Source organism: Aspergillus candidus (assembly GCF_002847045.1).
Source record: "Aspergillus candidus strain CBS 102.13 unplaced genomic scaffold BDW47scaffold_3, whole genome shotgun sequence".
In the NCBI taxonomy this organism is placed as follows: Eukaryota; Fungi; Ascomycota; class Eurotiomycetes; order Eurotiales; family Aspergillaceae; genus Aspergillus; species Aspergillus candidus.
This window is the reverse complement of record NW_020194008.1, coordinates 1,336-24,639: the sequence shown is the minus strand read 5'-3', so window position 1 is coordinate 24,639 and position 23,304 is coordinate 1,336. Positions and strand designations below refer to the sequence as shown.

General features: G+C 58.9%; 7 protein-coding genes across 7 annotated transcripts; 4 read left to right on the top strand and 3 right to left on the bottom strand.

Annotated features, from left to right (window-relative positions):
• Nucleotides 1-1,588: 1,588 nt before the first annotated feature.
• On the top strand, nt 1,589-2,018 carry BDW47DRAFT_122158 (uncharacterized protein; the record flags this gene model as incomplete). Its single annotated transcript, XM_024815784.1, has 4 exons — nt 1,589-1,663; nt 1,711-1,784; nt 1,831-1,875; nt 1,946-2,018. 4 exons carry the CDS (start codon nt 1,589-1,591, stop codon nt 2,016-2,018), a joined length of 267 nt encoding a protein of 88 aa, XP_024675711.1.
• Nucleotides 2,019-2,396: 378 nt separating this feature from the next.
• BDW47DRAFT_98396 (tyrosinase family protein) lies at nt 2,397-3,809 on the top strand. Its single transcript, XM_024820635.1, has 4 exons — nt 2,397-2,660; nt 2,718-2,843; nt 2,890-3,012; nt 3,072-3,809. The coding sequence occupies exons 1-4, from the start codon at nt 2,557-2,559 to the stop codon at nt 3,772-3,774; spliced, it is 1,056 nt and encodes a 351-aa protein (XP_024675710.1). The 5' UTR covers nt 2,397-2,556; the 3' UTR covers nt 3,775-3,809.
• A 93-nt stretch (nt 3,810-3,902) lies between these two features.
• BDW47DRAFT_98394 (uncharacterized protein) lies at nt 3,903-4,785 on the bottom strand. Its single transcript, XM_024820634.1, has 2 exons — nt 4,768-4,785; nt 3,903-4,703 (listed from the first exon to the last, which is right to left on the bottom strand). The coding sequence occupies exon 2, from the start codon at nt 4,440-4,442 to the stop codon at nt 3,960-3,962; it is 483 nt and encodes a 160-aa protein (XP_024675709.1). The 5' UTR covers nt 4,443-4,703; nt 4,768-4,785; the 3' UTR covers nt 3,903-3,959.
• Nucleotides 4,786-4,966: 181 nt separating this feature from the next.
• Nucleotides 4,967-6,155, top strand: BDW47DRAFT_132196 (mitochondrial ATPase complex subunit ATP10; the record flags this gene model as incomplete). The annotated part of the gene is made up of 2 exons (XM_024817506.1): nt 4,967-5,417; nt 5,468-6,155. The coding sequence occupies exons 1-2, from the start codon at nt 5,020-5,022 to the stop codon at nt 6,153-6,155; spliced, it is 1,086 nt and encodes a 361-aa protein (XP_024675708.1). The 5' UTR covers nt 4,967-5,019.
• Nucleotides 6,156-8,615: 2,460 nt separating this feature from the next.
• BDW47DRAFT_98391 (class I SAM-dependent methyltransferase) lies at nt 8,616-9,734 on the bottom strand. Its single transcript, XM_024820633.1, has 2 exons — nt 9,385-9,734; nt 8,616-9,304 (listed from the first exon to the last, which is right to left on the bottom strand). Exons 1-2 carry the CDS (start codon nt 9,623-9,625, stop codon nt 8,643-8,645), a joined length of 903 nt encoding a protein of 300 aa, XP_024675707.1. The 5' UTR covers nt 9,626-9,734; the 3' UTR covers nt 8,616-8,642.
• Nucleotides 9,735-12,400: 2,666 nt separating this feature from the next.
• On the top strand, nt 12,401-13,047 carry BDW47DRAFT_40844 (Endonuclease/exonuclease/phosphatase). The gene has a single exon (XM_024818952.1). It carries the CDS (start codon nt 12,458-12,460, stop codon nt 12,947-12,949), a length of 492 nt encoding a protein of 163 aa, XP_024675706.1. The 5' UTR covers nt 12,401-12,457; the 3' UTR covers nt 12,950-13,047.
• A 7,646-nt stretch (nt 13,048-20,693) lies between these two features.
• On the bottom strand, nt 20,694-21,097 carry BDW47DRAFT_98388 (uncharacterized protein). The gene has a single exon (XM_024820632.1). The coding sequence runs from the start codon at nt 21,091-21,093 to the stop codon at nt 20,893-20,895; it is 201 nt and encodes a 66-aa protein (XP_024675705.1). The 5' UTR covers nt 21,094-21,097; the 3' UTR covers nt 20,694-20,892.
• Between the last annotated feature and the right edge of the window lie 2,207 nt (nt 21,098-23,304).

Sequence of the window (23,304 nt, the reverse complement as noted above, 5' to 3'; positions counted from 1 at the left end):
ATCACTCGCTCACACCAAGTCCTTTCGGCTCAAACCTGATTCACTACTAGTAATGATAGGAGTAGTTCTCATTATCCTGTCCTAGCGTACCAGACTACTGAATACTAAAGCGGCCACCATGCAGGGTTGAGCGGAGGGCGGCGGAGTACAAACTGAACAAACAGAGTAAACAATGCAAACCATCATCCTAATGAGACTTCATCCCATGCTTTTTTCTCGCCAGGAAGGCTTCCACCACCACGCCAGCCACCACGTCAACCCCTGCAGCCCTCCAGATATCACGACCGCCACAACTTTTAATCCTTTCTCGCTCGCGTCCTCGTTCTCGCCCCCGTGTCCGCCATCCCCGGTCCCCGCTGCGGCCCTCGTATCACCGGTCCTACCACCCCTCCACGCGGTCCCGCGCCTCATCACCAGGCCGCGCTGTTTAGCACTCCCTGGTTCTCATCGATGCTCGCAGGAGACCTAGCTCTGCGGCCGCTGCTTGATATAATCTGTGCTCTTCACCAATCCTGTTACCCTCCTCTGCTCGCCGCTGCTTCGTGACCCCCGTTGCTGCAGGATCCACCACGTGGAACTACCCGCGCAGGCCTGCCTTTTGTAGAATATCCGCCACATGTATAGCTGTTTTGGGATTGTCGATAAGCTCCCAGAACTGGGTGTTAGTAAGGACACGATACCGGCCAAATCACGCGTCATCTCTGCGCATAGGTTATTGCGATGGTTAGTATCATACATGATGCAACCGCACGTAAAGCATCTCCGGGATCGCCACTGCCTGGTATAACTGCCACATAGCTGTGAGGGAAGTCCCTCGTGTAGACCCTGCGAACCTTCGAAGGTCTAGCAGGCTGGTCCCCGCATTCACCACTATACTACATTCTCCCCATTCTCCTCGCAGGATCTAGCCAGAGCCCGGTCCATCGGTCTGCTTCCTTTGAGGTCTCCACCGTGATCCCATGTCTTCGTAGGTAGAGGCAGTCGGGTCCGTGCGTACGATTGCGAGCGAGGTCAACGGCTAGTACCTGAGACTGGTTTACTTAGAAGAGAACAAAGAAAGATAGGAAAGTAAGACATCCCACAAAAAATGCTGCAATGGTTGCCAGCAGCCAACCTACTTCTCACCCAAGTCGACAAACCCATTGGCCATTGCGACCTGAAGCGAGAACATACATGCTGCTTTATGGTCCTGCCACATAAGCTGGTGGTTGTCCTCGGCCGCCGCTGCGGCGGCCACTTCCCCACGCCGGTTCTCCAAGTTGAGCGGCGCTCCGTCCAATCTTGCATGGCGGCCAATTAGTTAGACTAGCTAGGACAGGATGGTGAAGACTACAAGTGCTACTACTGCGGCTGCGACCACCGACTAGAGCAGCGTCAAGCCAAAGTCGCGTGTTCACTGCCCCGATCCGTCTTCAAGGGACATGTTGGGGTACCAGCAGCAAGGAGTGTCGCCCCTTTGACCATGCAAGGAATGTGATACCGTGTTACCAACAAAGCTACATCCCGACGCAGCTTTAAATACCAGATCTGCGACCGCAGGAAATCACCATGTTTCGAGAAGTGTACTGTCCCGGAAGAGTCTGAAGCCATGTACGCTGCTCAACCCCTCCAATTATTGATTCTCTCGCTGGCAACTTCGACCGCGCTGGCCAAGATCATCACGGTACAACTCCAACCTGCAAATAACCGGACCGCCGCTAATTCAAATAGGTGGGGATCGGAACAAGCGAGGCAAGCCGGCCACTGCACGTTCCCGTGGGAGAGTGCACAGATGTGGACGAAGAGTACGTGCTGTAATTAAAGCCTATGACACTGGCTAACGAGGAGCAGGGAGGTGTACACATTAGACTTGAAACAGCCCTGTCGAGTGTTCACGTAAGTCCCCAGATCCGATCACCAACATTAAGCCACCAGGCTAACGGCCGTATTGGCGTCATGTGTACAGGGCAGACGGTATTGCTCCATCCCGGCGAACATACGAGCGAACGCCCAGTGCCGGTCGGAAGTCTCCTGTGTGAATAGATGCGACCGTGATTGGATTCGTGGTGCCCGCGCGGTGGGTCGGGGTTGTGAATACTGTACTGTAGGCTTGTACTCCGTACCAAGATCAATTAAAGATTTCTCTTTTCTCTTTACTTATGTTGTACTTTTGAAATTCAGGTGAACGATAAATTTCGAAAACAGGACAAAGAACGAATGACAGGATTCAGGAACAAAGCCACTGGGCGTGGACCCGTGGTTGGGAGGTCCATTTCAGTAGTTTTCAGTGTTGATCCTCGGGCGAACCCCTAAACCCCCTGACAATCGTCCATGGAGCTTCCTATCGGCCAATCAGACAGGATACATGGAAAAATAGAGGATCCCAGCGAACCCCTAAGCATCTATGACTAGGTACGCGAGGACTGACAGGCACCGAGCGCAAGATGAACTGCAGCGGGGCAGGTGAGTTAGTCTTTTAAGGGCCTGTAAGCTCAAGCGCTTTAAAAGCGCTGGGCTCCCCAGCAATATTCACCAAGGCCCGTCATGTCAAGATCATTCTGTTGAGGCGGTGTCACAATGAAATACTTGCCAAAATCTCTGCTAGGTCTGCTGGTAACAGCGGGCCTGGCTATGACTAGTGAGCAATGCTCGCCGGAGACCACGGGCTTCCGAAAGGATTGGTATGATATGAACTGCCCGATCATGACTGCGCATTGCTATACTGACCGGTGATTCAGGCGTGCATTGACGGCGCACGAACGGACAGAGTATATTGAAGCCGTGTGGTGTCTCCGACGCCAACCCGCTCATCTCCCCAACGACAAATATCCTGGCGTGAGAGACCGCTTGGATGATTTCGTGGCGTGAGTGATAAGAAGTAATCAAACCAGACCCAGCTGACCGAGACAGCACGCATGTGAACTACACCAGTGCTATTCACTCTAATGCACTGCTTCTCCCGTGGCACCGGCACTTCACTTATCTATGGGAAACAGCGCTTCGCGAGGAATGCGGCTACACGGGCTATGTACCGTAAGTATTAGCTTCGACTTCAAACAACAATGTCCATACACTGATAACTGACCTGTTAGATACTGGAACTGGCCCGCGACCACCAACCTCACTGAAGATCCCCTTTTCGACGGCAGTCCCACCTCCCTCTCGGGCAACGGCGCTCACGACCCCAACGAAAAGCCCCGCTGCGATCCCCCCTACGGCTGCGAGCCCCCTGGAACTGGAGGCGGATGCGTCACGTCAGGTCCCTTCAAGGACTTCGAGATCCACCTGGGCCCCTTCAATAACAGCCACGCGGGGCCGCATGCGACGCTCCCTACAAGCGCCTGGCACTACAACCCGCGCTGTCTGAAACGCAGCTTCAACCAGCCCATCCTCGACCGGACGAATAACGAGGCGGCGATGCAGCGTCTGCTGGACGCGCCGGATATCAACTGCTTCTTAGACATCATGGACCCCAGTGACAAGAGCCACGTCGGCTCGCATGGCGCCGGCCATCGCACTATTGGCAAAGACATGACCGACGTGTATTCTTCGCCACAGGACCCGTCGTTCATGCTGCACCATGCTATGATCGATCGCATGTGGACGCTCTGGCAGGAACGCGACATCGAGGTCCGAAGGGACGCCCTGAATGGCACGGCCGTCATGTATAACCCGGCGTGGGCGCCGCTCGTCACGCTTGACCACGTCCTCGACTTCGGCTGTCTAGATCGACCGCGCACGGTGCGCGAGGCCATGGACACCAGGCGCCATGACTATTGTTACTCTTATCAATAGTTTTTGGCTTCCTGTACATATACCCCAACCGGCAATGGCGTTGTTGTTGATTTTCCACGCATATCATAATATATAATAGTATAGAAACATCTCTTTGATCGCAAATCGAATTCTTGAAATTTCTCGTCTTAAACCCAAGCCCTTTTCGGCTCAATTTTGCCAATTACTCGTAACTTACTATAAATTTACCTAGGAGTCCGAAGCATGAGATACCAGCCAGTCCTGCAAGAAGGAATATAAACAGTGATGGAAAAGTGCATGAATGCAAGAGTGCTTATCAGGCGAGAAGCCTGAAGTGCCCCGTGCGGAAAGTTGCGGCGGACCAAGTGAAGAAGTTGCTCCGCGTCAGCCCCCATTACCATGAGATACCGGCCTGATTCGAAGCTCGGCCCTATATGCAGGCCCCAACAGCTGACCAGGGCTCTGAGCCGAGTGCCGCTCGGAGCTCTAGGACAAGCACTGACCAGAACCCCAGGACAGGGAAAGCAAAGAGCTCGAAGCCAAGCCAAGCCACGGCCTCCACCGTAGCGACCCAAGCCCCCTAACAAGAGAGGGGCCAGGATCCCAACGAATAAAGGCCGATACCACCAAGCATTCAAGAACATGATCATATGGAGGGGGCGGAGGGAGACGCCAGTGTGGCCTGAGGCAACCATCAGGGCGGCCATGCGCTTCCCCGTCCGTCGGTCGAGATCGACCGGCAACGACGAGCAGCGAGGAACGATGGTCAGCTATCCATCCCACTCGGAGGCCCCGTCATAAGCTTGTCAGTTTGGTGGTTCGTCAGTCACGGAACCATGACGCGATATGAGTTATTTGAGGTATCTGCTCCTTCTCCGAGACATAATCACCACCATGACGGTCATATATATACCATGGAAACCCTTGGAACCAATAGAACACTGCCACGCGTGTCTAGTGACCACGCTGTATGTGAATTATAATCAGTCCTCGAGAGTACAGCAGACTAATCCACCATACATCTACATCTAGATCGTGGTTGCCAATTGCCCTCGAATTGGAATGGTTCATTCCGCAGGCGAGCTGATCGGGGAACAAACCATACAAACCGAGATTAAACCGCCTCAGGCAAAAGTCGTGGCGGGAGACAAACCATGCAAACACCCAGCACCGCCACAGGCGCCACGGCCGGTCGGTCTGGATCACCACTCCGGTCGCAGATTCCGTCCATCATCGCGACCAGGTCCGGTGGTTTCCTGGAACAATCTCTCTGTACAGCTCACCATGTGGCGATCGTCACTTCCTCTCACGCCATTCCTGGACCTCGCGGTGCGACCGCACGGCCGCTGTCTCCGATGCCGATTCCTTTGTTCAATTACCTCCTCCACCACCACGCCTCTCCGCCCGGTGACCGCATCACGACGCCTGTACAGCACCCCGAGCCCGGAAAAAAAGCTGTCTGATCGGCCCCTAGGTCGCAAGGCGGTCGAGTTCCAGCAGAATGCCTCCTCATCAGCGCAACCGGGTGATGATGACTTTGTGCCCCCGACGCTCGACCGTCCCATCGGCTCAGTGATTCCCCCCAGCGAAGGGCAGAACACGGGGGTGGACGACCGATCCCTCCGCAAGCGACGCGATGATTTTGTAAACTACGATCGTCACATCACCCGACGGCAGGAACTGTATGTCTCCCTGGCTCAGTGAGAGGATAGATTCTAACACTTGGGAATAGTACAAAACAGGTCGCGAAGCCATACTTCCGTGAGTGGTCTAACATGAAACATCAACAAGGCAAGACATTTCGATCAAATACGCGCCTGTTTAAGCGGGACAAGGCGCTCTACTTCCCCAACCTGCAGGGTATCACACTGGCCTCGCCCACGGCACCGCAGGACACCACGGCAGTGCTCCGGGGTCGGGTATCAGTTGTGAGCCTGTTCTCAAGTGTCTGGGCCGAGGCGCAGGTCGCGACGTTCACGGGGCCGGAGCAGAACCCGGGCCTGGCTGAGGCCCTGGCCGGCGGCGGGCCGGCGGCGCAGATGGTGGCCATCAACCTGGAGGAGAACATACTGAAGGCGTGGCTGGTCCGGACATTCATGTTCCGGATGCGGGCCAAGCTGCCGCCGGCGCAGCATGAGCGGTACTTTCTGGTGCGCAAGGGGCTGACTGATGGGTTAAAGGAGGCAATCGGGATGATGAACAGCAAGGTGGGCTACGTCTATCTTCTTGATGACACCTGTCGCATCCGCTGGGCGGGCAGCGGGCCGGCGGACGAGACGGAGCGGGAGGCATTGAACCAGGGGGTGCGCCGCCTAGTGCAGGAGCAACGCGTCCGCGCTGAGTCCGAGGCGCCGGCCGCGGCGTGGACCGAGGGGACTGGGGGACTGGCCAGTCGCCAGCCGCGGGTGGTGATGCCGTAGGGGTGTCTGTTCGAAGTGTATTATATGTGGACTTGTTTATAGAATTCGACCTGTATAGTGTATTCTTTCTACCTTTGTATATCCACACACCATACATATTGTTGAAACAACCCAGAATAATACCAATCCAGGAATCCACTCCAGACGACATTACCGAGTTGGGAATCCAAGTTGCTTGATCGGGAACGCCGAGCGCGTCGGGGGATTGGCCCGCAGCGCTGATCAAAAGGCCTAAATCATCTTAGCCGCTACGCCAAAGTAGCAGTAGTAGTAGTAGTCCTCATTGTCCTGTCCTAGCTTGCGGCCAGGCAGAGTTGGGTGGAACGGTGCTCCCCCGCAGCGCGGCCGAGGAATACAAACCTGTCAAACAGAAAGGAACAAACAATGCGGTATTACCCAAATAGGACTTCCCGCGCCTCTCTTGCAGGAATGCCTTCGTCACTTCAACCACCACGCCAGCTCCTGCAGGCCCCAAAATAGCACGGCTGCCATGGCTTTGTGTATATTCATGCTCTTGCTCTTATTCCAGTCCTTACATCTATTATTCCTAGTTCATACTGTGGCTCCTGTACCACTGCTCTTATCTCTCTGCGTTTGACCCGCTCCTCATCACGCGGTCACGCTATTTTATACTTGCTTGTTCTGATCAATATCCCCAGAGAACCTGGCCCTGTGGCTGCTGTTAGATATAATCTTATATTATTATCATGCTTGTTATTTTTCACCCACTGCTGTTCTATGACCCCTGTCACTGCAGGATCCACCGCCTGGAACTACCGAAGCAGGCCTGTCTTATTCAAGAACTCCGCCACTAGTATGACTGCTTTGAGATTGTCGATAAATTTCCAGAACTGGGTGTTGGTGGGAAAGAAATATACATAATGGTAAGGTAAGAATTGTTGGGTATATCAGTCAAATTAAGCCCTGTACCAATCATTGGTCAACGTTTTGGCGTAGCGGTCATGAAGAATTACCAAAACTCATCATCACTTGAACACTCTTAGATATGTAGATCTTGAAGCTACAAAGATATATGCTGTAGATTTTATATTACATATATTACTAGTTCTAAAATATCTAAGATAAGTCCAAACTTTTGGGAGGACCTCCAGAATCCGCTGCTAGAATCCGCCCCAACTCGCCCCAATCCGCCCCGAAAGCAACACTACTGGTACTTGACCTGCTGGCATCCGTCCGGGGTGTTAACATGCTCCATGAACGTGGTCCTGATATCGGTGGAGTCGTTCCGGAATCGCTTTGCTCTCCGACGGTCTGGTTGGAGCTCTGGGTGCAGCTTAAAGCTTTCCCGGTGATCGTGCAGATAGCCTCCACAGTGGCTGCCCTTTTTGATTTCGACAATTACGCTGTCTGGACCTGAGCTCAGAGATTTGATCAGCATTTTTGGCTCTGGTCGCGAAAGTTGGTGGCTGTTCGAAAGTGAAGGGCGTCAGGCTCCCTCTGTTCTGGTTTGGGTCTGATTGAACTATCTCGGCTGCATTGGCGAAATCATCTAGGGTGGCTATAGGTGTGGTGCTGTCCCCTTCCAGGAGTTTAATGACGCGACTGTCAAAATAAGTGGTCTTCAGACGGTTGAATCTTTCTGGCAGAGCCTGGGCGAATGCGGCGAGTTGGAGCTCCTGCGGCAGGTGGATGTTCACTCGGGCCAGGGTGTCGACAATTTGATGTATCTCTCTCCTGAGATCTTGGACCGTAGAGGAAAGTCTCAGGCTAGTGAGTTGCTCCCAGGCTTCAAAGATAGATCTGTTCGTGCTTGGATTAAAGTCTTCTTCCATGGCCTCCAGCATAGGTTGGACCTCGTTGAAGCTTCCGTATTATGCCGGCTAGTCGACGTAGCAATATAATGATAATAATAATAATAAACGAAGAAGGGGTTTACCATCTTCTCGGATAGCCAAGCGGGACTCAAAGCCCTGCTTAAGCCCCGCATGATATCCGGCCAAGCCTTTCTTCAAGCATGTTGGAACAAGCTATGATATGGACACACCTACGCCCACCATATTTCACCTCGGTGCCTGGTGCGGATATGGAATAGATGAGACTCGATATTCTACGATTGCAGCGACCCCCTGTGAGAAAAAGCAAGCCTGAATCTGAAAAAGTATCCTAGTCGAGGTGCTTTTGGTCTACTAGACTGAGGCATTTGTCTTGGTATTTGCGTAGAAGCCGAAATTATTGGCTACGTATGCAATGTGTTGAACTATGTTTTTGCATGAAGATTATTTGGCTTAATCCAAGGCCCATGGTCTTGATAAAAATAGTGCGCTCTGCTTTGCACTAAGGTTCAGGTTGAATGTACTAGAGAATAGCTCTACAGATTGCTATTCAACTACCACGCCTTTCTTGTTCAAATCGAGGCATAACCGGACCGGTTACTATCAGTTAAGCAAGCTAAGACAGAATAATCAGGACGACAGGACAGTGAGGACAGCAGGACAATGAGAAACATCATTGCTACTGCTCCTCTAGTTAGATAAAATTAGCAACCCATACATCCATGGCCCTAACTCCTTTCCAACCCCCCTGTATACCCTCCAAGCTCGCCTCACATGCATCCCGTGACGCAAGAACCACTGCCCGTTCCCTCTCATTACTGACCTGCTCCTCTACTTCCTGTTCAAATGAGGAAGAAAGACAAGCAGAGACTTCCCATTGTCCGTCCAATAAACCTTCCTCTCCTTGCACGCGGGTCTCACTCTCCAGCTGCCAACCGGCAGCCAGGGCCAGCTCGGTAATCCGCTTTGGCCCCAGCACCGTGCGTACATTCGATTCGCTGTTAGGCTTACGGCACTCCAGTGCTGCCTGGGTGAGCGCAGCTAATACGTGAGGCTGGGCAGAGGGGTGCGTCGCTACCAAGGACCACTCAGCAAGAAGGAGACGCTTGCTGTGCTGCTTGAGGGCCCGGAAAGTAGAAAGAATGAGCGAGGGGGAGGTGAAGTACCATAGGCAGTGGGCGAGCACTGTTGCATCAAAGGCCTTACTTTTGCTGGAGGGCAGCGAGGAGGTGGAAGAGGAGGAGGAAGAGAGGGAGGAGAGGTAATCCAGGGGTGTTTGTTGGATCCAGGTAATCCGACTACCCAGTGGGCCTCGCGAGATGTGACCTTGTGCTTCGCCGAGAGTATACGGGGCACCTGCAGGATTTATCTGTTAGCTACTTTCTGCTCACACCACCAGAATCGGCAGCACGAACAACCAACGGGGGAGGACTCACCATAATCTAATTCTGCTGGGTCGACCGCCACTACCCTCCCCTGCTCGCCCGCAGCATCGGCAAGGACAGTCGTGCAGTCCCCCTGCCCGCATCCTATTTCTAGTATCTTGGAGTCAGGGTGAATATTCCAGTGCTGCAGGAGAACCAGGCGGTGAATGGTTTGAGAGTGCTGGACGTTGAAGTGAGTAGGGTGGTGTAGAGATAAACGGGCGAGAGAGGCGGCGTCAAACTGAGTAGACATGTTATGATTAGTGTTGGGCAAAGGACAGCTGAGTGCGGTTTGTGTAGCTAAGTGATAAATCTTGGAAATATAGTCTTTATCGTAGGCACCAAAAAGCTGTAGACAGAGCCATCTTATAGTGTCAGACTTGGAGGGTCACCTGGGAGCACCTCTGCTGTAAACTTAGTATGGGGGTAAGCTAATGCCCAATTACCCCGCTTTTAAGATCGACCCAAGGGGCCGGGCGGCCCGGGCCCCGCATTGTACTTTTACTATAGAATTCTTGGAAGCAGATATTGTACTGTCTAACAGAATAGCCCTGTCTACCAGTATTCAATATAAGCAATGACTTTATAATAAAAAAATATCTCTTTGATCACACATCGGATTCTTAAAATCTCTCGCCCAAATCAAGCCCTTTTCGGCTCAATTTTTTACCAATTACTCGTAACTCCATTCGCTACCGTTTGATACCGATCTTATCGGGCTATTCAGTCGCGATGGTAGTGAACATAGTGACCCCCCTCTCCCCAAGGCCGTGGCTCAGGGGCCGCCCGCAGGGGCGCCCGAGAAGCCACATTACCACTTCACCACGTTGAAGGAGCTGGGTATAGCGGCTGAGCAGCTACTTCAAAACAGTATGAGCAATCCAGCGATGGCCCCGAATATTTTTAGTCTGGGGTTCTTTCGCAGCATGCAGAAAATTGCCCACCGGGTGACAACGAGGCCATGGACAGCGTTTTCACGGCTCTGGAGCAGGTCTTGGCAGATAACGCCAGCCTGCGCGGCCGCATCGCTACTATGGAGGACTCCATGAAGCGTATTAAAACAAACACCAAGCAGAGCACCCAACAAGCAGACGCGTCGCTCTCATCAGAATCAGCAGCCCGGTGGCGGAGCTTCCGAGCTGGCCAGTGGCGCCAGGACCAGCCGTACGCCGCAGCCCCCTCCTCGCAAGGATCCTCCGGCCACACCGCCACCCCCGGGATACCGATCCGGGAACTCGCCGAGGACTGCGAGGTGGTGGTCAAGCTCCGAGATCAGCGGACCCGGGACCGGTTCCGCAAGATGCGCGCGGCCAATGTCCTGCGGGAGATGGAGCGGGCCCGCGAGACCGCGGCCACAGCGGCCGTGAGCGCAGCGCTGGCCTCAACCGCCTTCATTGCAGCCAAGCAGCTGCCGTCGGGTGATCTCGAGCTCCGGGTCCGGAGCTCGGCCGAGGTGGAAATCGTCGAGCAACACGCGGACAGCTGGGTGAAGACCTGCGGGCCCGGGGCCTTCGTCCGCGTGCCCACGTGGGGCGTGGTGGCCCACGGGGTCCCGATCCGCCGCATGGACTTGACCACCCCGGACGCCATGACCAGGGTGGCCACGGAGCTGCTGCGGGCGAACCAGGGCACATGGGAACCAGGTGCGAAGATCATCCACGTGGGATGGCTGGTCAAACCGCGGGATGGCAAGCGAGAGGGCTCGGTGGTGATTGAATTCACCAGTCCCACGGCCGCCAACCAGGCCATCGACCAGAAGACCATCTGGGAGTCCCAAGCTCTCGACACCAGCCGATTCTGCAAGGAGGTGCGGTCCAAGCTATGCCGCAAGTGTCAGAAAGCCGGACACGTCCACGCTCAATGTCCCAGCCAAACATATATCTGCGGGACCTGCGCGGCGGGACACCCGACCTGGGAGTGTTCGGCCAAGCGGGACCCAAACCAAGGAGGAGCAGTAGCAGAAAAGTGCGCGAACTGCAAGGGGGCCCACCGGGCCACCAGCCTAAAGTGCCCCGTACGCAAAGCTGCGGCGGAGGAGGCGAAGAAGGTCCTCTGTCTCAGCCCTCCCTACCATGAGGTGCCGGCTCGATTCAGGGCTCGGTCTCATACTCAGGCCCCTGCGGCCAACCAGGGTCCCGAGCCGAGGACTGCCCGGAGCTCCAAGAGCCGTACGGGAGCCTCTGCGAGGGCAAAAGGCCCGAAATCAAGCAAAACCAAAGCCCCAGCTGAAACGCCCCCAATCCCCCGACAGGAACCGGCGCCACCGGGTCTCGATGAACATGACCGCATTGAGGGGATCGAGGGCCCGGGACCGGCGGACCTCGTCGGGAACGAACCAGCAGAACCCGAGCTAGCGGAACCCGAGCTGGCGGAACCCGAGCTGGCGGAACCCGAGCTGGCGGAACCCGAGCTGGCGGAACCCGAGCTGGCGGAACCGGAGTCAGCAGGACATAGCCGGCCAGTCCCTGAACCCCTGCCAATAGGGTTCGGGGTCCTGAGCCTACCATAGATCCGGAGTCACCCGCGACTTGGGCCACGGAGGAGGTGATGGCGCAGCGGGAGGTAAGGAAACCCACGATCCCGACTACCACGCCCGCTCCCAAGCCCCGCGGACGCCCGCCGAAATTGAGAAGCACCACCACCTCCGAAGGAGGCCTACCGGAGCCGACGCGGCAACTGACCCGCGTGGAGTCCGCCGCCAGCGCCAGCTGGTCCCAGTCAGCCCGATCGACCCGCTCGGGGCCCCTGGCCACGCAGATGTCGGACCCCGAGCGGGTCATGTGCGGGGTCTCCCAGAAGCGGACGCGGAACTCCCCGGGAACCGCGGGAGAACCCCCGAAAAGAACCCTGTACAGGGAAACCCAGCTAGACAGAGAGCCTCTGAGCGAACAACACCGGGAGCTCCTGGAGCGATTCACCAGCCGCCCAGCCCGGGTACCAGAGGCCCCTGAATCACCCGAATCACCAGTCCTTCTATCCCAAGAGGCGGATTTGGATGCCTGGGAAGGCATCAGTGAACCACCAACCCCCTGCCAGGGCCGCGGGGCCCCGCAGGAACAGACGCGCCAACAATCAGATAATATAAATGTCTAAGACCATGCAAATCATCCAATACAACGCACGCAAGGCCCGCGAAGGGGTCATGGCAACCTTTCTGCTGGACCCCAAGGTCCTGCAGGCTGACATAATCGCCGTACAGGAGCCATGGGCCAACCCCATGACCGAAACCACGCACCAACCAGCCCGGCAGTCCCACCAGCTGCTCTACCCTAAACGCAAGGACCACGGGGGCGACGACCGCGCACGGGTATGCATGCTCGTGTCCAAGCGCATCGACCCCGGCTCCTGGACGCAGCGGGTGATTTCGAAGGATTACCAGTGGCTCAAGCTCAGGTACCAACGCGGCACAGAGGAGCGGACGCTCTACGTGCATAATATATATAACCAACCGCAGAGCCCCACGATTGACCGGCTCCGGAGCGAGCTTGCAGCCCTGCACGCGTTACGGGACTGGGGCCGCCCCCTGACCACCGACCACGTGGTCATCGGGGATATGAACGCCCACCACCCCGCGTGAGGGGGCCCGGGGACCAGGATTGATCACGACGCGGAGAGGCTGCTTGAGATCGCCGACGAATTTGACCTCATGCTGACCACAGACGAGGGCGTGGTGACGTGGGAGAGAAACGAGCAGAGCTCCACAATCGACCTCACATATATATCCAGCGCGCTCTTTAACCGGCTTGTCTACACGCAGCGAGCCGACGATATTCAACACGATTCAGACCACTGGCCTATAAGCGCGGTGCTTGATATCCAGGCACCCCCGAGCCACACCCCGAAACACCGTAACTGGAAAGCCACTGACAACAAGCGCCTACGGGAGACCCTGACCAAGCACCTCGTGGTCAGGCCGATACCCTTCAGTCCCCTCCCACCGAACGTGACTCGGAATCCTGATGGGACTCTAGCCACAGCCCCCTTGGACTTGGTGGTGAGCGGTCATGGGGAGGGTCTGAAACACCGAATCGAGCTCGAAACCGCGGCATTCATGGCTACGGTACGGACCGCCGTCGACGCGTCCACCCCGTGGGCGAACCCTTGCGGCTGGTCCAACCCTGATTTCGACAACGACTGCAAGGAGGCGGTGAAGCGAACACGCAGGCTCCGCCGGGAATACACCCGCTTCCACACCCCGGCCGCATGGCGGCGGTACGCGGTGGCTCGGAACCGCAAGAAGAGGATAGTCAGCAGAGCCCTGCGGCAGGGTCACCGCCGCCGGGTGCAGGAAGCCACCGAGGACGGGCCCCGCGGCATGTGGCGCCTGGCCAAGTGGGCGCGGCAGCGGGAGGGCGCCTACGAGCAGGGGGTCACTCCCCCGCTCCGCGGCCCGGACGGAACCCTGGCAGAGACCCCGGCGGAGAAAGCCAAGCTCTACCAGGGCGCCTTCTTCCCGGAGCCCCCGCCGGCGGACCTGTCGGATATCGGCACCGAGTTGTATCTCGCGCCCATAGAGTTCCCGCCCATTACACGCCACGAAATCGTCGCCGCGGTCACCTCCGCGGCGGCGGATAAAGCCCCAGGGGACGACGGTATCCCCAATAGCCTGTGGCACAGGATTATCGACCTACCAGAGGTCCAAGACGTGCTCGGGAACATATTCAACGCGTGTATCTACGCGGGGTATAATCCTAAGCACTTTCAACGCTCTATTACCGCAGTGCTCCGCAAGGGGGGGGAGGAGCGGGACTACCAGCAGCCCAAGTCCTACCGCCCGATTGCACTCCTGAACACCCTAGGGAAAGCGCTTGAAGCAATTATTGCCCGCCGAATCAGCTACGCGGCTGAGGAATACTCTCTCCTACCCCCTACCCACCTTGGTGGCCGCCGGGGTATCTCTACCGACCATGCCATGCAGATTCTGGTTGACTTTATCTGTGGGGCGTGGGGTGATGGCAACCCGGTGGTCAGCGTACTACTCCTGGATGTCATGGGGGCCTACGACAACGTGGCTCACCAGCGTCTGTTGGATAACCTACGCAAACTACGGCTAGGGTGGCTGGTGCCGTGGATAGAGTCATTCCTGACTGGACGGAGTACACGCATACGCATGCCCGAGGGCACCTCAGACAGAATACCCACGCCTACAGGGATCCCACAGGGATCTCCCCTCTCCCCGATTCTATACCTGCTCTACAACGCGTGCCTGGTGGCGGCCTGCTCGGAGGGTGACACCACCGCGTTCGGCTGGATTGACGACGTGGCCACGGCGGCCGTGGGGCAGACCGAGTGGGAAACGCTCGGGAAGCTGCAGGCCGCCTGCGCCAAGGCGGATACGTGGGCCGCGCGGCATGCCTCGGTATTCGCGCCGGCCAAGTATAAGCTCTTGCACTTCGTCAATCCGAGGGCGGACACGGCCCCCGAATTCAGCCCCCTGCGGCTGGACGGGGTCACCGTGCCCGCCTCCGCCGGAGCGGAGCGGTATCTAGGCCTGTGGCTTGACCCGGGGCTCACGTTCCGCGAGCACCGGGCCAAGGCCGTGGCCAAAGCGGGGACCAGCCTGGTGGCTCTACGGGGCCTCGCCGGGTCTACATGGGGTACCTCCCTAGTAGCCATGCGGCAGATCTACCAAGCGGTGGTGATCCCGCAGATGCTCTACGGGGTGGCCGCGTGGTACCAGCCGGGGTCCATCGGCCCCGTGGGTGAAGGCCCTCGGCGAAGACGCCATGGTCAAGCGCCGGGGCCACGCGGTGGTCCTGCACTACGTGGACGTGAAGGCCGTCGGCTTCGACAAGCCCAACCAACGCATGGTGGCGGAGCGGCTGCTCGCCGACAACGCCCCCCGGCTGGCCGCCACGCCCACGGAGATCACGTACGTGGGGTGGCTGCAGCCGTGGAAGCGGGTCACCCGCGAGGGCAAGCCCTCCATGCTGGTGGTCGAGCTGGACAATGACCGCGCCGGCAACGTGCTGATCCGCCAGGGCGCGGTCCTGGGCGGGAAAAATCACGAGGTCTCCCGGTACGACCGCGAGCAGCAGATGCAGCAGTGCTTTGGCTGTCAAGAATACGGACATGTTGCTCATCATTGCCGGAAGCCCCGCGCATGCGCCTACTGCGCCGGCACGCATGATACCAATGACTGCATCCACAAAAACGACAAGCAACATGCCAAATGCGCCCTCTGCCAGGGCGCCCACTTTGCATTTGACCGCAAGTGCAAGCACCGCAAGGCTCGGATCGAGCAGATCCGCATGCAACGGGCCATGGGCCCACAGTACTTCCCTGATACCCCATGGTCCGGACGACCGGGGATGAAAGGGGACCACCAAGACATGGATATCACGCCGGATGGAGTCCCAGGGCCGCCATCTGAACCGCAAGCAGAGCCACCAGCTGACCCGCAGGCAGAGCCGCCGGCGGAGCCGCAAGAACGGGCGAGGTCCCGAACCAGCCGCAAAACAACCGCGACACAAAGTCAAAGCCGCAAACAAGAGGACCGCAGCAAGAGCCGAGCGCCTCTCCAGGCGCGAAGCAAGAGCCGCGTGAACGGGGCTTCCGAAGTCGAGGAGGACCCGGACTTCACCCGGTCAAAGAAACAACGGACGGATCAGGAGACCATGGACGTGGATATAACTACCAGCCAGCAACCGAGAGTGGAGCTGATACGCAGGGTGCCACCGGTGCACCGCACCAACCAAAAGACCTCCGAGGAGGAGTCAGAGGACGAGCTAAGCGGAGCAGCCACGACGACCACGGACAACTACCCCGATGATGCCACGTATCAGGGATGGTAGAACAGACACAAAACCAATCACAGCGGCTGCGGGTCCTACAGGCCAACTGCTGGACCAGCAAGCCGGTCATGATGCATCTCTTCGGTGAGGAGGAGGTGCAAAACACAGATATCATTGCCATACAGGAACCAGTGGTCTACCGCCACACAGGCGCGGTGGCCACGTACTCGCAAGCCCTGGGCGGCAAGTTCCATGTCGCCATTCGAGATCACGAGGAGGAGAAACCGTGGGTATGCTTCTTTATACGCAAGACCCTTGACTTGAAGTCATGGACGATCCGACACCACACGCGCTATCTAAGCACACTGACCCTATACCTGCACACGGGCACGGTCCACGTGCACAATATATATAACCCCGGAGTGGCATCCCACCAGGAGTACGACCAAACCCTGCAGGACCTGCGCCGGGTCCTGGCCAGGAGCCCCCGCGGGGGGCACCTGGTGGTCGGGGACTTCAACCTACATCACCCCATGTGGAACCCACAAGGGTACGACAAGAGCGACCCCGAAGCCGACGAGCTTATTGACATCACGGTGGATCACGAGCTAGAGCTCCTGCTCCCCGCCAACGCGGTCACCTACGAGAAGGCCGGTACGCAGACCACGATCGATCTGGCGTGGGCCACTCCCCAGCTGGCAGACCGGCTGGTGGGCTGCACCCCACGGCGGGACTGGTGGTACCGCGGGGCGGACCACGTCCCCATCCTGACCGAGCTCGACCTGCGGCCCACGGCCACCCCGAAAACCGTCCGGTGGGACTGGACGGCCACGGATTGGGAGCACTACCGGAAGGCGTTGGGCGCAGCCCTGCCCCCGGTGGGAGCCGCCACGGACATCGACGCAGAGGTAGAGGGCTTGGTAGAGGCCCTGACCACCGCGGCCAACGCGGCCACACCGAAGAAGACAATCACCATGTTTACCAGGCCCGGCTACACGCCGGCGATGAAGCAACTCAAGCAACAGGTACAACAAGCCCGAAGACACGCGAAAGCAGCCGAAACCGAGGAAGCATGGGAGGAATTTCGGCGGACGAGACACCACGCGGATCGGGAGATGATCAAGCTATCAAGGAACATGCACCGGGAAAGGGTGGAGGAGGCCTCGACCTCTCTGGACGGATTTTGGCGGCTGAGCCGGTGGGCACGATCACGGGGTGCCCCCCGACCAACATACACGCCTGCGCTGCGAGACCCCGGCGCAGACACAGACACCCGGGTAGACAGCGCGGAGGAGAAGGCGGAGCTCTTCAAACGCGTGCTGTTCCCCGAAGTCAGCGAAGCAGACATGACCGACACTGCCGGATATACATACCCCCCACCGCTGCCAGCGCCCCCGATCTCCCTCCCGGAGATCCGCAGGGCAATCCTGCGCGCCGCACCAGGCAAGGCCCCAGGACCAGATGGCTTGCCGAACCGGGCGCTGCAGCAGGTGCTTCCTATGATAGAGCCGCATCTTGACTATATCTTCAACTGGTGCCTGCGGGTGGGATACTGCCCCAAGCACTTTCGCCGCTCAAACACCGTGGTACTTCGCAAACCAGGTAAAGGCGACTACACCAACCCGAAGAACTACCGACCAATAGCGCTACTAAGCACTATTGGCAAAGCCCTTGAGTCAATCATTGCCACGCGTATCAGCTACCTGGTTGAGCAATACGCACTCCTACCCCAGAACCACATAGGGGGCCGCAGGGGCCGCTCCTGCGAGCATGCCCTGCATCTCCTGCAGGAGCAGGTCCACGCGGCGTGGCGGGACGGCTACCCGGTGGCTACCCTGCTTACCCTCGACGTCTCTGGGGCCTACGACAACGTATTTCATCGACGACTCCTACATAATCTACGGAAACGCCGCGTACCAATGGTCCTGGTGAACTGGATCGCCAGCTTCCTGGCCGGCCGCCGCACGGCAATCCTTCTTCAAGAGGGCGCCTCGGCTGAGTCTGATATAGCTACCGGCATCCCTCAGGGGTCCCCCCTCTCACCCATTCTCTACCTCTTTTACAACGCTGACCTGCTTGAGGGCATGCCCGACGGGGTATTAGCCCTCGGCTATGTCGATGACACCTGTCTCCTCACATGGGGTATCACTGTACGAGAGAACTACATGCGTCTACGCAAAGTACACGAAAGATGCGAGCAGTGGGAACAGACCCACGCGTCCAAGTTCTCTATAGCTAAATACGGACTCATCCACATGGTCCGCCAGACCTCTCACTCGAAGAAACCCACGCAACGGCAGCTGCTCGCCCTCCGCGGGGAGACGCGCACGCGCCTCACGCGCAGGATCAACCCGAATGATATGGAACTTGACCGACCCCTGCGGATACAGGGAACCACTATAGAACCTACCAAGAGCCTGCGGTATCTCGGAGTTCACCTCGACCCTGACCTCTCTGGAACCGCCCACCTAGACCACATACGCACCCGGGCAGCCCAGCTCACGGGAGCTCTTGCTTCCATAGCAGGCTCCACGTGGGGGGTCCCGCTCACCAACCTTCGACGCATGTACACCGCGGTACTCACCCCGCAGATCCTCTATGGGAGCTCCGCGTGGCTCATCCGGGGGTCGCAGGGATATAAGAGTGCCGAAACCAAGATCATGAAAGCTCTTGAAAGCATTCAGCATGGAGCGCTTTATCGAATAGCCGGCGCCTTTCGGACCACGTCCCGCGCCGCGCTAGAGATATGCCTCTATGTACCACCACCGCAGATCTCTACCAAGTGGTCCACCGAGAATAGCTGCCTGCGAATGTTAGCATCACCATTCTACCAAACACTGCGCGCCATCAGAGACAGGGTCCCCACGCGGAACCCCCGTCGACCTGACACTGACCCTACCATGTCCCCCCTGCAGCGGCTGGAGCGACGGCTGGCGCGGGACCTCGGGGAGGACCCAGACCAGCCCCTCGCCATTGAAATCATTCAACCGGTGGTCGTACCGCCTTGGTGGGAGCCACCAACCACGACCATCGCGGCCACGCGGGAGGAGGCTATCGAACAGCACCAGAGCATGCCAACCAACGGACCCCGGGCCTATACCGATGGTAGCGGCCACCAAGGGGGCGTGGGAGCGGCCGCGGTGCTTGTCTCAGCCACCACCACAGCCACCGCAGTCAAGCCGCTCGGCAAGGAGACCACCCACACGGTGTACGCGGCCGAGCTCGCAGGAGTCGCCCTGGCCCTGGAGCTTGCCGCAGACAAACCCTACCAACACCTGACCATCTTCACCGACAACCAAGCTGCCATCCAAGCCCTTGCGGACCCAGACCGGCGGCAGTCCGGCCAATACCTCGTGCGGGACATCATCCAGCAAATCGACCACCTCCACGCCCGCGGCGGGCAGGCCCACGTGCAGTGGCTGCCCGGCCACGAGGGGGTGGCAGGCAACGAACATGCAGACACCCTGGCTAAAACAGCCGCAGCCGCGGCCGGCCACGCAGACTTCACCCCCCAGATGCCGCGCCTAGTAGCATCATGCCGCTGGCTCCTGCGGGACAAAGCCGCCGAGGCATGGAAAGCCGCGTGGGGACCCGGTGCCAAAGGGCTCCACGCGCGGCAGATCCTGCCTGAACCCACGAAAGACGTCCTTAAGCTCCACGAGGGGCTCCACCGGGCGTATAGCTCGGTCCTGATCCAAATGCAGACGGGGAAGATCGCCCTCGCGGGCTACCTTGGCACCTTTAATGCCATGGACTCCACCGCGTGCCCCTGCAGTCGGGGGCCGCAGTCGGTCCAACACATGCTTACTGCATGCCAACGCCATGCAACCTTGCGGTCAAATACACTGTGGAAACACTGCCGCGCCACGGACTACCGCGTGATCCTCCGGACCCCGGCCCTGGCGCGGCAGGCATGTCAGTACATGCTACAGACACAGCTCCTCGGCCAATTCAGGGGCCTAAGAGATGCAGTTATCATGCAGGCCCGCAGTACGGGCCACCCAGCGAAGGATATAGGAGATGCCCCAACAGGAGGGTAAGGGGGCTTACCACGCAATCGGAGAATATATTCATAAAGGGACCGGCAGAGCCGCAGGCCCCTCGGGGTCGGCGGTGCAGGACAACAGTGAGGGACATCTCGGGCCCGTACCAGGCGACGGGCGAGCTCGGCAGGGAGGTGGAAGCTGGGAGCTAATACAGCTAGGTTTGAAATCATAAAACAGGCCTGCTCGGGCAGTATCAAGCGGTAAAGGTAGGTAGGTGAGTATCATCTGCGCCCCTACTGGTAGTAGTAGTAGTAGTAGTCCTCATTATCCTGTCCTAGCTTGCCTAGCTAATTGGCCGCCATGCAGGGTTGAGCGGAGCTGCGCTCCGCTCGGAAAAACCCGCGGCCCGCGCGGGGGGTGGCCGCCGCAGCGGCCGAGGAATACAAACATGTCAAACAAAGGAAACAAACAACGCAAACATAAACTCTAATGAGACTTCATCCCGCACCTCTTCGCAGGGATGGCTTCCAACCACCGCGCCAGCTCCTGCAGCCCCCAAGATACCGTGGCTGCCACGGCTTCATATACACTCTCGCTTCGCCCTCACCCTCGCCCTCGCCCTCGCTCTCATCCTTGCTCTCGTGTCCGCCGTCCCCGGCTCCGCTGCGGCCCCCGTACCACCGGTTCACCCCTCCGCGTCGGACCCGCGCCTCACCGCGCGGCCGCGCTGTTTGCACTCGCTGGTTCATATCGTCGCCCGCAGGGGGACCTGGCCCTGCAGCCGCTGCAGGGTGCGTCCTTCAATCTTCACCACGCTCGTCGTCCTCCGCTCGCCGCTGTTTCGTGACCCCCGTCGCTGCAGGATCCACCGCGTGGAACTGCCCGAGCAGGCCTGACTTCACCACGAACTCCGCCACTGGTATAGCCGCCTTCGGGTGGTCGATGAGCTCCCAGAACTGGGTGTTCGTGGGAACACGCAGCCGGCCGAGCTCGCGCCGCATCTCGGCCCGGCACCCGGTCAGGAGCGGGCACGCCATGAGGATGTGCTGCGGGGTTTGGTCCCCGAGGTCACATCCGCACCGCGCGGTGTACCGCACCCCTATCCGGGAGAGGTATTGGTTTAGCCCAATCCGCCCGGTGCGGAGCTGCATGAGTACGGAGGAGGTTGCTTTCCGCAGCCCCTTCCAGTACCGGAGCGTCCGCTTGCTCGGGGCCGCGATGAGCCGCTTGGTCGGCCGGCTGGTCCGCTCCTTCTCCCACGCCGCACCCCACCGGTCCCACGCTTCCGCGCGGATCCGGCGTTTGGCCGCGGCTCCAAGCCACAGCTGGTCCCCGGTAAGTCTCTCCACCCCGAACCGTATCCTCCACTCCCGTGTGCCGGCGTGGCTCCGCGCCAACGCGACCCCCCGCAGGGCGGCTTGCTTGGCGAGCTCGTCCACCTCCTCGTTCCCGGGGATCCCCTCGTGGGCCGGGATCCAGCGCAGGGTCACCTGGATGCCCTGCCCTTGGCACCACCGCAGCTTGTCCAGGCACGCCTGTAGGAAGGCCTGGCCGGACACCATGCGGGGTGTGAGCAGGGCTTTCAGCCCTGCCTGGCTGTCGGAGAAGATCGTAACCCCCTTATCTATTCGTGACTTCCACCGTGTGATGTCTCGGCACTGTTTGACCATGCCAAGGGCCATGTTAATCGCGTGGAGCTCCGCCGCGTAGACCGTCGCGGCGGTCTCTGGCCCTAGGTAAGTCTTGGTGCAGGTCGCCAGGCACGGAACTGCAGCCGCAGCCCCCACGTGACCCTGGTAGCCACTGCCGTCTGTGTATATGGTTAGTTGTCCTTCTTGTTCCGTCTTCTCGGGAGCTTCTCGCGCGTTGTTTCGCTCCTCAATGATCACTCTCGGTGGCGGTTGCCACGGGGGCTGGAGGAACGCCTGCCTGCTCTCCCATCTCCCCGCCAAGGTACGCGGGGGAGCCTGCAGGCATCCTCCCGCTCCCGTTGCTTCCGCCTCCATGGGGGTCACACCTCCTAGTCGCTGTTCGCTCTGTGGTCGGTGGCTCCGCGCGGTGCGGGGAAGGGCCAGCGCCGGCCCTGTTCGGACGCGGATCAGGGTTTCCTTGACCATTTGCTGCATCTGGATGCGTATGGGTGGTAGGCACAGCTCCGTGTTAAGCGCCTCGGCTGCGGTGGTCCGAAAGGCCCCACTGATGAGGCATGCCGCGCGTTTCTGGATGGAGGCAAACTGGCGAGTTGCTTGGTCGCGGTCCTTGGCGGTCATGGACCCCGGCTGGTACCACGCGGCCACCCCGTAGAGCATCTGCGGGATCACCACCGCTTGGTAGATCTGCCGCATGGCCACCAGGGAGGTTCCCCACGTAGACCCGGCGAGGCCCCGTAGAGCCACCAGGCTGGTTCCCGCTTTGGCCACGGCCTTGGCGCGGTGCTCACAGAACGTGAGCCCCGGGTCGAGCCACAGGCCTAGATACCGCTCCGCTCCGGCGGAAGCGGGCACGGTGACCCCGTCCAGCCGCAGGGGGCTGAATTCGGGGGCCGTGTCCGCCCTCGGATTGACGAAGTGCAAGAGCTTATACTTGGCCGGCGCGAATACCGAGGCATGCCGCGCGGCCCATGTATCTGCCTTGGCGCAGGCGGCCTGCAGCTTCCCGAGCGTTTCCCGCTCGGTCTGCCCCGTGGCCGCCGTGGCCACGTCGTCAATCCAGCCGAACGCGGTGGTGTCGCCCTCCGAGCAGGCTGCCACCAGGCACGTGTTGTAGAGCAGGTATAGGATTGGGGAGAGGGGGGATCCCTGTGGGATCCCTGTGGGTGTGGGTATTCTGTCTGAGGTGCCCTCGGGCATGCGTATGCGTGTACTCCGTCCGGTCAGGAATGACTCTATCCAGGGGACCAGCCATCCTAGCCGTAGTTTGCGTAGGTTATCCAGCAGGCGCTGGTGAGCCACGTTGTCGTAGGCCCCCATGACATCCAGGAGTAGTACGCTGACCACCGGGTTGCCATCACCCCATGCCCCGCGGATAAAGTCAACCAGAATCTGCATGGCGTGGTCGGTGGAGATACCCCGGCGGCCGCCAAGGTGGGTGGGGGGTAGGAGAGAGTGTTCCTCAGCCGCGTAGCTGATTCGGCGGGCAATAATTGCTTCAAGCGCTTTCCCTAGGGTGTTCAGGAGTGCAATCGGGCGGTAGGACTTGGGCTGCTGGTAGTC